Below are 13,939 nucleotides of genomic sequence, written 5' to 3' on the forward strand. Positions count from 1 at the left end.
ATCGGCACCAGTCGACATCGTCATCCAGCCGCTCTACACGTCGGAGTGGCAAGTGACGCATGGGAGGTTCTGGAGGCAAACTGGCTACGGGACAGCAGCCACTTCCCCTGCAGGCACCGGGTTGGGGCCAAGGGCCATGGCAGTGGCCATATTGGGGACCGTGGAATGCTCCTATGGCCCAAAAGTCAGTGTTCCTACACTCTGCGGTGGCCCCTCCAGTACCCCCACTCCCTAAAACACAGGGGCAGGTCTCAGAGGAGGATTCTGAGCCAGGGGAGGGACCCTCCACTGGACCCATACCTCCATCCTCCTCCTCATCCCCGGATGATGCGGCGGCCAGGGATCACAGGGCTCCCCTGTTCAATTTCCGCGCCCATCAGGACCTCTTGAAAAGGGCAGCTGAGAACTTGGGCATGGAGTTTAAGTTCATGTCTGAGGAGGAGGACCCTCTCTTTGGGCCCTCAAGCTCTGTGGGACCATCAAGGGCAATCCTGCCAGTCCATGACAGGGTTATGAAGATCGCCAGGAACCTCTGGCAAACCCCTTCCTCCCTACCTTCCACTTCCAAGGGGGTAGAGAGGAAATACTATGTCCCCAAGGAACCTTTTGAGTTTTTATACAACCACCCTGCGCCAGGCTCTTTGGTGGTCGATGTGGCCAATCAAAGAGACCGCCAGGGGAATACTCCCAAAGACAAGGAGGGCCGGAAGCTGGACTTGTTTGGGAGAAAAATCTACTCTACTGCAGCCTTGCAGTTTAGAGTAGTGAACCACCAGGCCCTCTTGGGCAAATATAACCTAAACCTCTGGGCCTCTATGCAAAGATTTGCAGCCACGTTACCTCCTGACCAAGCGGTGGATTTTGCCACGGTGTTGCAGGAGGGGGAGGCGGTGGCAACCGCGGCCCTGCAGTCTGCCAGCGACGCGGCGGACACTGCTAGCAGGGCGATGGCCTCCGCTGTCGTCATGCGCCGCTGTTCTTGGCTTCAGGCGTCTGGCCTGTCCCAGGAGGTTCAACAGGCCATACAAGACCTGCCCTTCGACAGCTCAGGGCTCTTTTCAGAAAAGACAGATGAAAAATTGCATGCCCTTAAGGACTCTCGGGCTACCCTGAAGTCCCTCGGACTGTATACCCCCCAGGCCTCAAGACAGCAGTCCCGGCCGCACTGCCTTCTGCTGTTGGGACATGTGGCGGCATGCACTTATGTGGTAAGGCTGGCCCGACTCAAGCTCAGGCCCCTCCAGGGCTGGCTGGCCTCGGTATACGCTCCAGCCAGGCACTCACTAAGCAGAGCTTTCACTGTCCCCACTCAAGTCCTGTCCTCCCTGGATTAGTGGACGGACCCAAGGGAGGTATTGAAAGGTATCCCCTTCAGAGAACTCACGCCCTCGATAACCCTAATCATGGACGCCTCGGATGTGGGTTGGGGGGCCCACATCAGCAGCGACCGCAGCACCCAGGGGCTTTGGTCGGTGTAAGAGCAGGCTCTCCACATCAACGTTCGGGAGCTCAGGGCAGTCCGTCTGGCCTGCAAAGTCTTCCTCGTACCACCCTGCCCCTCAGGAATCTAAGTCCTGATGGACAACACGGCAGCCATGTTTTATATCAACAGGCAGGTGGGAGTGCGCTCCTTGGCCCTTTGCCAGGAAGCTATTCAACTTTGGGACCTTGTGGTGAGGCACGACTTCCACTTATCTGCCTCTCACCTCCCGGGGGTCAGGAACGACGAGGTGGACTGCCTCAGCAGGTTGCTTCTACCCCAACATGACTAGTCCCTGCACCAGGAGGTGATGACTTTTATCTTCCGCAAGTGGGGTGTTCCCCAACTGGACCTGTTCGCGTCGTCCTGGAACAGGAAGTGCCTGAGGTTCTGCTCGCTCCGGGGTCGCGAGCCGGCCTCTATTTCCGATGCGTTCCTTATAGATTGGATGGGGACCCTCATGTATGCGTTCCCCCTCTCCCCCACATTCCGCTACTGCCCAAAGTCCTCTTGAAGATCAAGAGGGACAAAGCAGACATCATCTTGGTCACCCCAGCATGGCCAAGACAACATGGGTTCAGCATGTTGCTGGACCTGTCCATTGCCACGCCGCTCCCGCGGCGCTACGACCTACTCTCTCAGGACCGGGGACATATGCTGCACCCGGACCCGGACTCCCTCCACCTGACAGCGTGGAGACTCTGTGGCTGACGGAGGGAGAGAGAGCCTGCTCAGTGCAGGTCCAACAGGTTCTGCTGGGTAGCAGAAAACCTTCCACTCAGGTGGTGTACCGAGCAAAGTGGAAGCGCTTTTTACCTTTTGGGCGGAGTCCAGGGGGATCCCACCGAACCATTTGCCCATACAGGCGATATTGGAGTACTTGCTCCACCTAAAGCTGCAGGGCTTGGCCCTATCCTCCCTGAGGGCACACCTGGCAGCCATCTCGGCCTTCCACCAGCCATTAGAGGGGAGGTCACTGTTCTCACACCCGATGTGTCTCAGGTTCCTCAAAGGGGTGGAGAGGCTGTATCCCTAGGTCCTTGACCTGGTGCCTCCCTGGGATTTAAACCTGGTCCTCGCCACATTGACAGGACCCCCCTTCGAGCCTATGGCCATGTGCCCACTGCTCGTTCTCTCTTGGAAGGTAGCCTTCCTGGTGGCCGTCACATTGGCTAGGAGGGTCTCCGAGATAAGAGCATTGACCTCGGAGCCCCCCTACATGGTCTTCTATAAAGATAAGGTGCGACTGAGACTCCACCCGGCCTTCCTACCGAAGGTGGTGTCCTAGTTTCATTATAACCAGGATATCTTCCTCCCCGTGTTTTTTCCTAAACCGCACGGTTCGGAGGAGGAGCGGAGATGGCACTCACTGGATGTCAGACAGGCCCTGGCCTTCTACATAGAGCAGACCAGATCATTCCGGAAGCCAATGCAACTGTTTGTGGTAGTGGCGGACCGGATGAAGGGCTCACCTGTCTCCACCGAGCGCATCTCCACCTGGATCACCGCCTGCATTAGGGCCTGTTACAAGCAGGCGAAGATGCTGCTTCTGGGCGCTATAACGGCGCACTCAACTAGAGCCCAAGCCTCATTGGCGGCCTTCCTGGGAGGAGTGCCCCTGCAGGACACCTGCAGAGCAGCGACCTGGTCGTTGGTCCACACCTTCACGTCCCACTACGCCATAGTGCAGCAGGCGAGAGAGGATGCAGGATTCGGCAGAGCAGTACTGGCGAGAGTAGCTCAACGCTGACTCCTACCCACCTCCAAGGTATGGCTATTTAATCACCTATGTTGGAATGGATATGAGCCATCACTCGAAGAGAGAAAACAGGGTTACTTACCAGTAACTGTTGTTCTTCAAGATGTGTTGCTCATATCCATTCCAAACCCGCCCTCCATCCCTACTGTTGGAGTCGGCAGAAAGAAGGGACTGCGGGCCCGTGTGGTCGGCGGCGCCCTATGTACCACGACATGAGCACGGTACTCCACTACGGGGCTTGCTAGGGGCAAAAAAGTTATGGAGACTAGTGCACGGGGCGCGCACTCACCTATGTTGGAATGGATATGAGCAACACATCTCGAAGAACAACAGTTACTGGTAAGTAACCCTGTTTTTGTTAATGTCACTTGTCACTTTTCACAGCCTCCCAGTTAGCTACTAAGTGTGCTTTGAAAAGTGATAATTGCATGTTTGTTAATATCACTTTTCTCAGCAAGTCCCCAGACAAATTAAGCTCTAAAGACAACTGTGCATTATTTTTATTATTTCTTTATTTGAGTCCACACACAAAAAAAGAGCTCCATAAATAAATTACAATGATTTGGATGTATATATGTGCATATTTACTTGTTTTTTCTAAAGTTAAGTATTTTAGGAAAAAAAGTTGGTGCTGCACTCTGACGCCACCAAAAACATTTGTTGTGAGAACCCCTGACTTAGATTGTCCCTGACAGGTGTTTGTCCAATTTGTTTTTAAAAGCTTCCAATGATGGGGACTCCACAATCTCCTTTGGAAGCCTGTTCCAGAGCTAAACTACCCGTATGGTTAGAAAGTTTTTCCTCATATCTAACCTAAAACTTCCTTGCTGCAGATTAAACCCATTATTTCTTGTCCTGCTTTCAGTGGACATGGAAAGCAATTGATCATAGTCCTCTTTATAACAGTTTCCCAATATGTTCAGACTGTTATCAGCTCCCCCATGCAGTCTTCTTTTCTCAAGATTAAACATGCCCAGTTTTTTTTAACATTTTTTCATAGGTCAGGTTTTCTAAATCTTTTATCATTTTTGTTGCTGTCCTCTAAATTCTCTCAAATTGTGGTGCCCAGAACTAGACACAGTACTCCAGCTAGGGCTTCACCAGTGCTGGGTAGAGTGGAACAGTTACCTCCTGTGTCTTACATACAATACTATTAAGACATCACAGAATCATATCAACCTTTTTTAGAGCTGCATCACATTGATGACTCATATTCAGTTTGTAATCCACTATAAGCCCCAGATCCTTTTCAGCAGTACTGCCTAAACATTTATTCCCCATTTTGTAATTGTGCATTTGATTTTTCCTTCCTAAGTGAAGTACTTTGCACTTGTTTTTACTGAATTTCATTTTGTTGAATTCAGACCAATTCTCCAATTTGTCAAGGTCGTTTTGCATTTTAAATCCGTTTTCCAAAGTGCTTGCAACCCCTCCCATCGTGGTGTCATCCGAAAGTGAAAAATCCTTAATCCACACCATAAGGGAAATTCCTGTTTTAAACAGCAATTGATCTAAAACAAATGGTGGCTGTTGCCTGGTTTGCAGTGGAATTGCTTTGGAAAATGATTCGGATTTAAGGAAAGATGTAGTTGAGTAAAAAATCACTAGTTCTGTTTATTGGTCTTTGCCAGAAAGCTCTGTCAGTTCTCCATAATAATAATAATACCTAGGTCTTATAAAGCATTACAAAGGGGGTCAGTACTAATGGGGAAACTGAGGCATAGAGATGCAAAATGACTTGACTGAAGTCATTCAGCAGTCCAGTGGCAAAGCAGAGAATAAAACCTACGTATCCAGAGTCCCAGAAAAATGCTGCATCCACTAGACCACATTGCTACCCATAGAAATGTCTTTTATTAAATGGCACCCAGACAGGAAATGTTGGGCATTCCCAAGCTATGGGTGAAGCCTGGTAAAGAAGGTTTCTGCTTAGGTAGAATCCTGCACCTGCTTGGAGCTCCATTGACACCAGGTCTGCCTGCATGTTGAGGGCCCCAAATGTTAACATGTGGCTCCTTCAAGGAGATAGATTGGATGATGACCAAGTCAATTTCTGTCTTCCATAAAGGCATTTTTGTTTGTCTTTCAGGTTTCTGGAAAACAAGGTGCTAACCAATGTCATCTCCTTAGTCCACACTCTGTGGGTAACAAATTTAGGAAACAAAGGAAAGGCGATGTCACTTCAAACTCCTTGCAAAAAAGAGCCACAGGAGAACCAGAAATTTCTTCCCCTTCAGCTTATAAATGAGTTTCTGTATGTTTTGCTCATGCTTGTTAAACACATTTGGTAAGTCTTTTCTAATCAGGTTTCCAGGCTTATGTGATCACGTTGTTATCCAGTTTGAAATATATTAGGCCAAGATGTATTCGGTTAATCTCTGATAAATTAGCCTTTGCCCCTTAATTTTAAATAGTTATACCTGAGCCCTGATGGAGATACTTGTGCAGAAAGATTTTGCTTTTAAATACATTAACAATGAAGTGATGACTCTAAGGCAATGGTCCCCAAACTTTTTAGGTCGTGCCCCCCTTTATCCCGTCTGTGTCCCTCTGGCACCCCCAGCTGGGGCTGGGAGCAGGGCCACGGTTGGGGCTGGGGGCCGAGGTTGGGAGCGGGGCCACGGTCAGGGGCCAAGTCAGGAACAGTGGCTGGGAGCAGGGCTATGGCAGCCAGGGGCTGAGCAGGGAACAGTGGCCGAGGCCAAGGGCAGGGCTGTGGAGGCCAAACTGTGGGGGAGAGGCCAAGACCAGAGCCATGGCTGCGGGGAGCGGGATCAGGGCAAAGCAGGATGGGGTGATGCTCCCTCCCTGTCCCCCATGTGGGCTGGCCCAGGCTCTGCTACGCACCCTCCCCACCAATGTTCCTCCCCACCCCCTTAGGCGGGCATGCCCCACAGTTTGGGGATCTCTGCTCTAAGATGACTCATGTTCTAAGTTCTTGATGGATAGTTTTAAAAAAGGCAGCATTATGGAATTTGTCCTTTTACCTGCTAGATCAGAGCCTGCATCCAGCACTTTAACTCCAGCAGGTCTCCCCCCTGAAAAGCTTCAAGCACACTCTGCCTGAGCAGTGGCCACAGTCTGGATAGAGTGGAGCAGTCTCCGTTGACGAGTTCTGCTGGGTCCCTACTTGATGCTTAGGCCCAGATCCTCAAAGGCATAGGCACCTAACTCCCACTGAAATCAATCGGAGCTAGGTGTTGAAATACCCCTGAGGATGTGGAGGCTGGTCCATACCTTCTCAAGACACTACTGGCTGGGTTTGCATAATCAACTGATGGCTTCCTTGGTTAGTGAGTTCTCAGGGGGTTATTTCCATAGCATTTCCAGAGTTGCTGCCTTCTGGGGCAGGTCTGCTCACCTCAGCAGGCACTGACTGGTCTCCTTTTGCCCCCTTCATTCTTCAGGTTCCTCTTATTAGCCTAACCCCCTTTGTAGTTTTTTCACTGTTCTTTTCCTCTCTGAACATTGGCCCCTACCAGTCAGGCACATTCAACCAAAGCAAATTCTCTTTCTACCTTTCTAATTTTTTCCTAATATGGACACTCACTCAGCATGTCTGTGTGGGGGTGGGGGTGGAATCAGGCTCAGGCAAAGCAGTATAGGGTGATATAGGCTAACAAAGTAAAATTTTCAAAATGATGAATGTTTCAGGTGCCTGAGTCACAGTAAACCCTTTTGAAAATGTTACTCGGAATTTTTCTCCAGCTGTGGCAGGGGAAGCCTACCTGTGTGCTGGCAACTGTAGGGAAGATTGGATGCAAATAATAAAAAGACAGTCCCTTCCCCAAAGGATTTACAGTCTTCACCTATTGTCTTTTGACATATGCTGAGAGGACGGACAAACCAGGGTAGTGGTGAGGAAGGGGAGAAGACAAGGAAACTGGTGATATTTGGTAAAATAAGCAGTGGTCTTATTCCACTGTAGCCATTAATCCAGATGGGTGTTTATGTCGTGAAAAACGAATTTGTTGTTCTTTCCTCTTGAAGTTTGAAAACTCTTTTAAAATAAATACTTTTAGATGAAGCACCAAAGCATTTGCTGCACTACTATGTGCTGTCTGCCTTTTACAGTTAACTTTTTTCCAGGCTGTGGGTAATCTGTGTAGTGGAGTTGTGGTGTTGCGTTATTTTGTATGTCTGTCCTATCAGACATGAATGGAGAGAAGCAGCAGAAGTTCAGTGAGAGTGAGATTAAGTATCTCTTGCATCCTAACAAAGTAAATTTTAAAAAATCAAAGGACTTGGAATAGCCATGTATTAAACTTATTTTCTTTTGGTTAACGTGTATATATATTTTATGAACTTTTTTTGAATTTCCTTTTTCTTTTTGAAATAGGACCAACTTAGATTTTGCCACACTGACTCAGTTTTTCAGTACGTTCAGTTCTGTGCTAGAATACCGAACTACTGTTGTTGAGGCCTTCAGACAAATGGGCAGATTTACGGTGAATGAGAGTGTCCTTTCAAACAAAGATGTCCTGATGCTCTTGCATAAGTGGAGCATCATTGAAAGAAATCTGCAGCTCCAAGAAGATGTGCAAACGACTGCTCAAAAATACCATGTCAAAGAGTTGCTTAGTAAGTATTAAAAATGTTGGTTTAAAAGTTGCAGTGAATTTTAACTCTGTTTAAACAAATAAAAAGGAATCCTGAGAGCTTTTAGGAAACCATGTTTCCAAAGGAAACCATTTTTAAACAGAGAAAAAAATCAGTAATCAAGTATTGTGGTTTTAAAAAATATATATTTTATTGTATGTTCACATGAAAGTAAATACAGTTTTAAAAAATCGTGTGGAGGCTTAGTCATCAGTTTTCCCTAATAAACCAAAAGCATTTACTCCATTCTGTAGAGACAGAATATTTTAAAGTCTGTCCTAGATGGCAGATAGCGTGGACAATATTTTATGGACTTTTGGCAGCGTGTTTATATCTGTTGCATGTTCCATTAGTGAATATAGGCCTTGCAACAGAAATATTTGGTCAAGGAACCAACGGGTTAATCAGTTGGAGTGATGAAATTCTGACTCAAACAATTTTGCTGGGTGGTCTCTTTCCTTTAATGAATTTGTTTCATTTCAGCTAGTTGGTATATAACTTTCAAGAAGCTTACATCAGAATTATTCTGATATCAGTATTAATTTTTTTTTAAATACCTTCAGAGTGGATTTCAGTTTACCTTTTTACTTTGATAGCAGGACATTAAGGAATTATTTGTAATATCAGTGGAAAACAATACTTTATGTATAAGTTAATATACATTTCTTTCCATGTTTATAAAAGGACACTGAAGAATTAAACATTTTCCAAAATGTATGTTTTGTAACAATAAGTTTTAACAAAACTGAAGATCAGTACAAATATTTGTAAGATTTAAAAATAAAACAAAATGCCAGTGTAAAAGTTGTAAACAAACATGTTTGTCTGCAGCTTTGTAGCCAAAGCCTTGCAGCGTTCTGAGAGTCCATTATAACCTAAAAATGAAATTGATTTGAAACTGGGTATAAATCAAAAATGAAACTGACTAGTCTGTTTTCATTGTCAATGCTGAGTGAAATACAAAAAGTAAATAGCACGAGTGAAAAGCAAATTTGACGCTTTACTGTTCTTTCCATTTCAGTAATATATAAGGATATTTGTGGGGAGAGGATATATTTTTTTAATCCAGTACATCAGGATCAGCTGTACTATAGTTTTTACAGAATACGTGATCACTTAACAAAGTATATATATTAAAAGACAATCAAATTTTAAAAGACGTCAAAAGACTTTTTTAAAGGTATTTCTATGAATATATTTTAGTTTAGTGAATTATGGTTGCACTTGTTACCATTTTTATAGTTAAAGATCAATTATTGTGTCCAGTTTTATTTTCCAGCTTTCAGCAATTTATAAGACAGTCACAAAAATTCACCTTGACATGAAATGTTGCTGTTTAAAACCAAAATGCGTTTAAATCCATGTCATTTATTGCAAAATAATTGAGATTTCTGATGACTTTCCATGTTTTTCAAAACTAGCATTTCTGACAATACCCCATTTGGAACTGATGGAGTAGAATAAATATATTGCTGCTGTTTCCAAGCTTTACTGCTTTGGTAATACAACTAGCATTGAACTGAACTGAAAGTTTTACATAGCCTTACATAAAAATATAAGCTTTCACAATATAAGTGACAAAATGCATCCTGTGGACCTGGGGCCAAGGCCCACTGAAGTCAATGGAAAGATTCCCATTGGCTTCATTGAGTTTTAGATCAGGGCCCTTGTGAAGTAATTGCATCCTCTGAAGTTAGAGGTGCTAATTCAGCAAGGTATTGAAGCATGTAACTAACTTAAAGCACACAAATACTTCCATTCACTTCAAGTTAGGCACGTGCCTAGGTAGGTTGCTGAATCAGGCCAGAAGCATGTATCTCGCAACCTCCCAGCAGCTGTAATTACACGAGGCCATCCTCTCTGTATTATTGCTTTATAGTGTCAAGAGCATTTCTGGAGGGCTTGAGCGGTTTCTATTTTTCCCATTTACAGAAAATATTAAAGAAAAGAACAAAGCTCAAGTCCCATTTTGGCCTTCATCTCGCCACGTTCGGAAAAAGAATGAGGTAAAAAGAGAGGAAGAAACTGACTCAGACCTGAAGGTCTCAAACTTAGAAAAATGCAGAGACCATCTGGAGTCCATATTGGTCCACTGGGAGCCTGTTTATCCAGCCCTGTTTGCTAAACTTCCAGAGGAACAGCTTGAATCTACTGATCCAGAGAATGAAACTACCAGTCTTACAGGTGCAATTGCTTACATAGTAACCAAATGGCTAGTGAAGTCCATGGTTGATCATAGCCTCAATATACAAAATGTATTTTTAACTCTGAAGTGGCTAAACAATAGCATTTTACCACACCCTCCAGTGGTGCAGGAGATTCTTAAGGATGCCACTCTAAAAAGCAATATCTTTAAGCTTTACAACAGAATCTGTGGCGCAAGTGAAGGGACATCGTCAAACACTGAAGATCTCTGTTTGTTTTGTACAATAATGCTTCGCCTTATGGATGCTCAGGGGCTGACTAACACCAGATTTTATGAGGTGGTGAAAACGTTCTGCTTGTCAGCTATGAAAGAGAAGGATGAGATCAAGAAAGGTAACTTGTCCATTTTTTATTTAATAGTAACAAGGCACAGGAGTAAATGAAAGTAACAGTATAGTAAAATATTTTTCATTCATCAAATCTTTTTGAAATCTGTCTTCACTAAGAACATCACTTCAGAAAGTTGTCATTCCCAAGAAGATAGTCTATTGGCCATTAATTAACATATATTTGATATAACTTTAGTCCCAGTCCCCAAAAGAAGCTGTCGTCTTGTAGGAAAATGTTGCTTGCTGAATTATATGCATGGGTATCTGTAGTTGTGTGGGGAAAATATTCTTGCACCAAAAGTCACATTGTAGGTTTTGGTTTGCATGACACTAGTTCTGACCATTTGTTAACAAAAGTTGTTGCTATGGGTATAGACAGACCTATTCAAAGATGTCAGATGTGTTCACTAAAAAGAGGGTATTTTCTTTCAGAGGTGGGGAAATTCTAGTTTAAAACACAATTTTGAAAGGAGAATTTTGGTAAAATAGATTTTTCCATGTTACTGTTTTGAAATTGAAGAGTAGCTATTCTGATTCCCTTTTTTTTTTTTCTCTCTCACTTTTGTTTCACAGCTACTTGTTTATTCCTGGCTTCTGTTTACATTGGGGACATTTGGCTTGGAACACAGGAACCAGATATGTTTATAAGCCATGTCAAATTGATCTGTGGTGGTACAGATGGCAAATTAAATGGTGATGACAAGAAAAGGCACAAACAAGCGGAAGAAGCCATGGTGTCTCTTTGCAAAGACATTTATTTAGCTATTTTGGGGCATTAATTCTCTGTACAGACTCATATTCTTGAATGTCAAATGCTATGTCGTCATTGCTGGTAACCATGAAATCCTCTTTGAATTGTACTATGTACAAATCTAACTTGTTTTCCATAGACGTGTACAAGCTCCAAAAAAGAAAGCGAGACTTAAAAGAAATCTATACGCAGAGAATCTAGCTGTATTGTATTCAAGCAGTATTTGCTCTTTCTTTTGCAGACAAGGGCAAGGGTGAACTCTGGAGCTATTATGTAATTTATACTATAGACGTTTTTTACTTCTAAAATACTAAAAAGAAAAATGGCTGCTTACTGCAGTGCCTCCAAACTCACTTTCATTTCCTCACTTGTCAACACAAGTCCTAGCCATCGTAATCAAGGAGGAGACCTAACTATGGCAAAGAATTATCTTCTCACACCTCTTTAGAGATGAGGGATAGTCTTCTATGTGCTTATCTGCGCGCTGACTCCTGCTTTTCCAGAGAGTGGGGATGAGTGTGTCTGAAGCACAGAGAGAGGGGAAAAATGTGAATCTGAATCTCCAGTGTAGCAGTGACATGCACTAGGTTACTGCTGACTGGGCCAGTATGAAGACCCATATTTCAATAGGATAATAAGTGATCCTTCTGCCTACTCTTTCAGTAATACTACAGCTCTGTGGTACTGCTTCACTTATGTTAAATTCAAGGGTTGCTTTCTTCAAATTAAGACCAAAAAAAAGAAAAAGTATAATTGACCAAAACAAGACCTAAATGGATTGTTCCTCATCAATTAAAACTGTATTCTGTTGCATGTTGTCCATGAATTCTAATTTTAAGATTTCTTGAACAGGACTTGAAAGGGGTAATTTAATGTACCATTTCAGATATGCAAACAGGCAGATATTGCATTTCAAGCTTTGAAATGTAAAACAGGGTTTCTTCTATTGCCTCATGCGCTATGCACAGGTACTTTGTACAGATTTCTAATTGGAAGTGAAGTCAGAGATACACATTGCATTAAAAACAGATAATACAAACAATAAATGGAAGTGTAATATCTCACGTTCACATCATAGTATAGAATTATATTCTGCATGTTAATATTTTCTGAGATATAATTTTATTTTCTTGTAGTTTTTATTCACAGTATCCGTTTATTTGAAGATGATTTTTTAAAAAATACAAAACATTCTCTTTACTTGTTCATTGAAAATGTATTTATTCGAAGGGCCCATCAAAGGCTCATATAAAGGTCATATAAATTAGGCCTAAAATTTGACATCCCCCTTAAAATGATATATCAAAATGTTCTTTTAAATAAAAAAAAAAAAAAAAAAAAAAAAGCATTTTCTTAAAATCCGCCTCTGTTGCCAAGAAGTAGGATATTAAAGCAATGTCTGCCATTCTGGGGGGAGCTGCAGCTATCAACCAGAACAAACTTTATTCTCAGATCTTTACCTATTGCTAACACGGTGTTGTTGCTTATGCAAATGCAGAGACAGTGAATAAAGCAGAAGAAGATGTTACTGTAACTGGAAGTTCTTTGAACTGTGGGGTCCCTAATTATATTCAACACGCAGGTGTGTATGCGTGCTGTGCATCTGAGTCCAGAAGTTTTCTCAAAGCAGTGTCCATTGACCCACACATGCACAGCGTATCTCCTCATGCTCCCAACTGGGGGTATAAGGGGTGATGCAGGTGGATGCCACTACAGTTCTTCCTCTTACTGCAAAGCAACCAAGTCCAAAGCAGAGGGAAAGGAAGGCGGGTAATGGAATACTGATAGGGATTGCACACCTCAAAGAACCTCTAGTAACTGCCTCCTCTTCTTCGAGTGATGGTCCCACTGTGTATTCCATACATCGGTGACTTGCGAGCTGTGGTCAGTGTGGAGGTGATGGCAGAGCCATTCACAAGACAGATCATCCTACAGCTGCATCAGCGGCTGCTGCGTGAGTCGGAGCATAGTGTTCTGTAAATGTGTGGCAAGATCACCACATTGCGGCTTTGCAAATGTCCTGCCATGAAGTGGCTGCTAATGAAGCCAAGGAAGCAGCCTGCGCTCTCTTAGAGAGAGCTGTAACAGGCTGGCTGTCGGGCAGGGCCTGAGTGCCCCAGAGCCCCCTTCCTTCTGTTGCTCCCCTCTTCCCCCCAGCATGTTTCTGGTTCACTCTGCCCCTATCCGGCAGGCAGCTGCTGCTCTGCAGAGCAGGGGCCCGGAGGGGCTGGGTTAGAAGTGGCTCCCTGCCCTGCTACCAGGGAGAGTACCCAAACATGCCAGGGGTGTGGGGTGGGATAGTGGAGAACAGTGCCCCCCCTCTTCACGTAAGTGGGGTGGGGAGCACGATGGTGACTATGGATGGGGCGGGGGGGGAGGTCTGCTGTGAAACATGACCAATCGTGTGTCCTCCCCCCACACTACCTGGAAACACCCCCGCCCCCCCCCCCCAAACTGCTGGCATGCACTGGCACAAATAAAAGTCAGCACCTATGCGAGGTGTTGCCTCCCCTGACCAAGAAGGTTCACACTACATGAAATTCTTTCAACTAAGCTATAAAACTACAAAAGAACTGTTTATACAAGTACACAACAACTCTCTTGTTGAGATAAGAGCAAATGAGGAATAAGGGTTCCAACTCAGGCCATGTGGCGGCAAGAGGGAACCGGAGTGACGTTGACCCATACTGCCCCTTACGCTATCAGTCGTGAGCATGAGGATACACACTGTACATGTGTGGGTCAACAGACACTGCTTTGAGAAAACTTCCAGACTCAAGTGCATGGCATGCATGTGCACCCATGTGTTGAATATG

General features: G+C 44.5%; 1 protein-coding gene across 1 annotated transcript in view; it reads left to right on the forward strand.

Annotated features, from left to right (window-relative positions):
* The window catches only part of URB1 (URB1 ribosome biogenesis homolog), an 85,012-nt gene extending 72,885 nt beyond the window's left edge, over window positions 1–12,127 (forward strand). Inside the window, exons 36-39 of the mRNA XM_067565610.1 lie at window positions 5,329–5,526; window positions 7,579–7,820; window positions 9,771–10,376; window positions 10,946–12,127. Coding sequence (XP_067421711.1) covers window positions 5,329–5,526; window positions 7,579–7,820; window positions 9,771–10,376; window positions 10,946–11,151 — 1,252 coding nt within the window. The 3' untranslated portion in view covers window positions 11,152–12,127. The remainder of the gene's footprint in view (window positions 1–5,328; window positions 5,527–7,578; window positions 7,821–9,770; window positions 10,377–10,945) is intronic.
* Window positions 12,128–13,939: the final 1,812 nt, after the last annotated feature.

Source organism: Emydura macquarii, unplaced genomic scaffold (assembly GCF_026122565.2).
Source record: "Emydura macquarii macquarii isolate MOO-44397 ecotype Brisbane River unplaced genomic scaffold, CSIRO-AGI_Emac_v2 contig_2681, whole genome shotgun sequence".
Lineage (NCBI taxonomy): Eukaryota > Metazoa > Chordata > Testudines > Chelidae > Emydura > Emydura macquarii.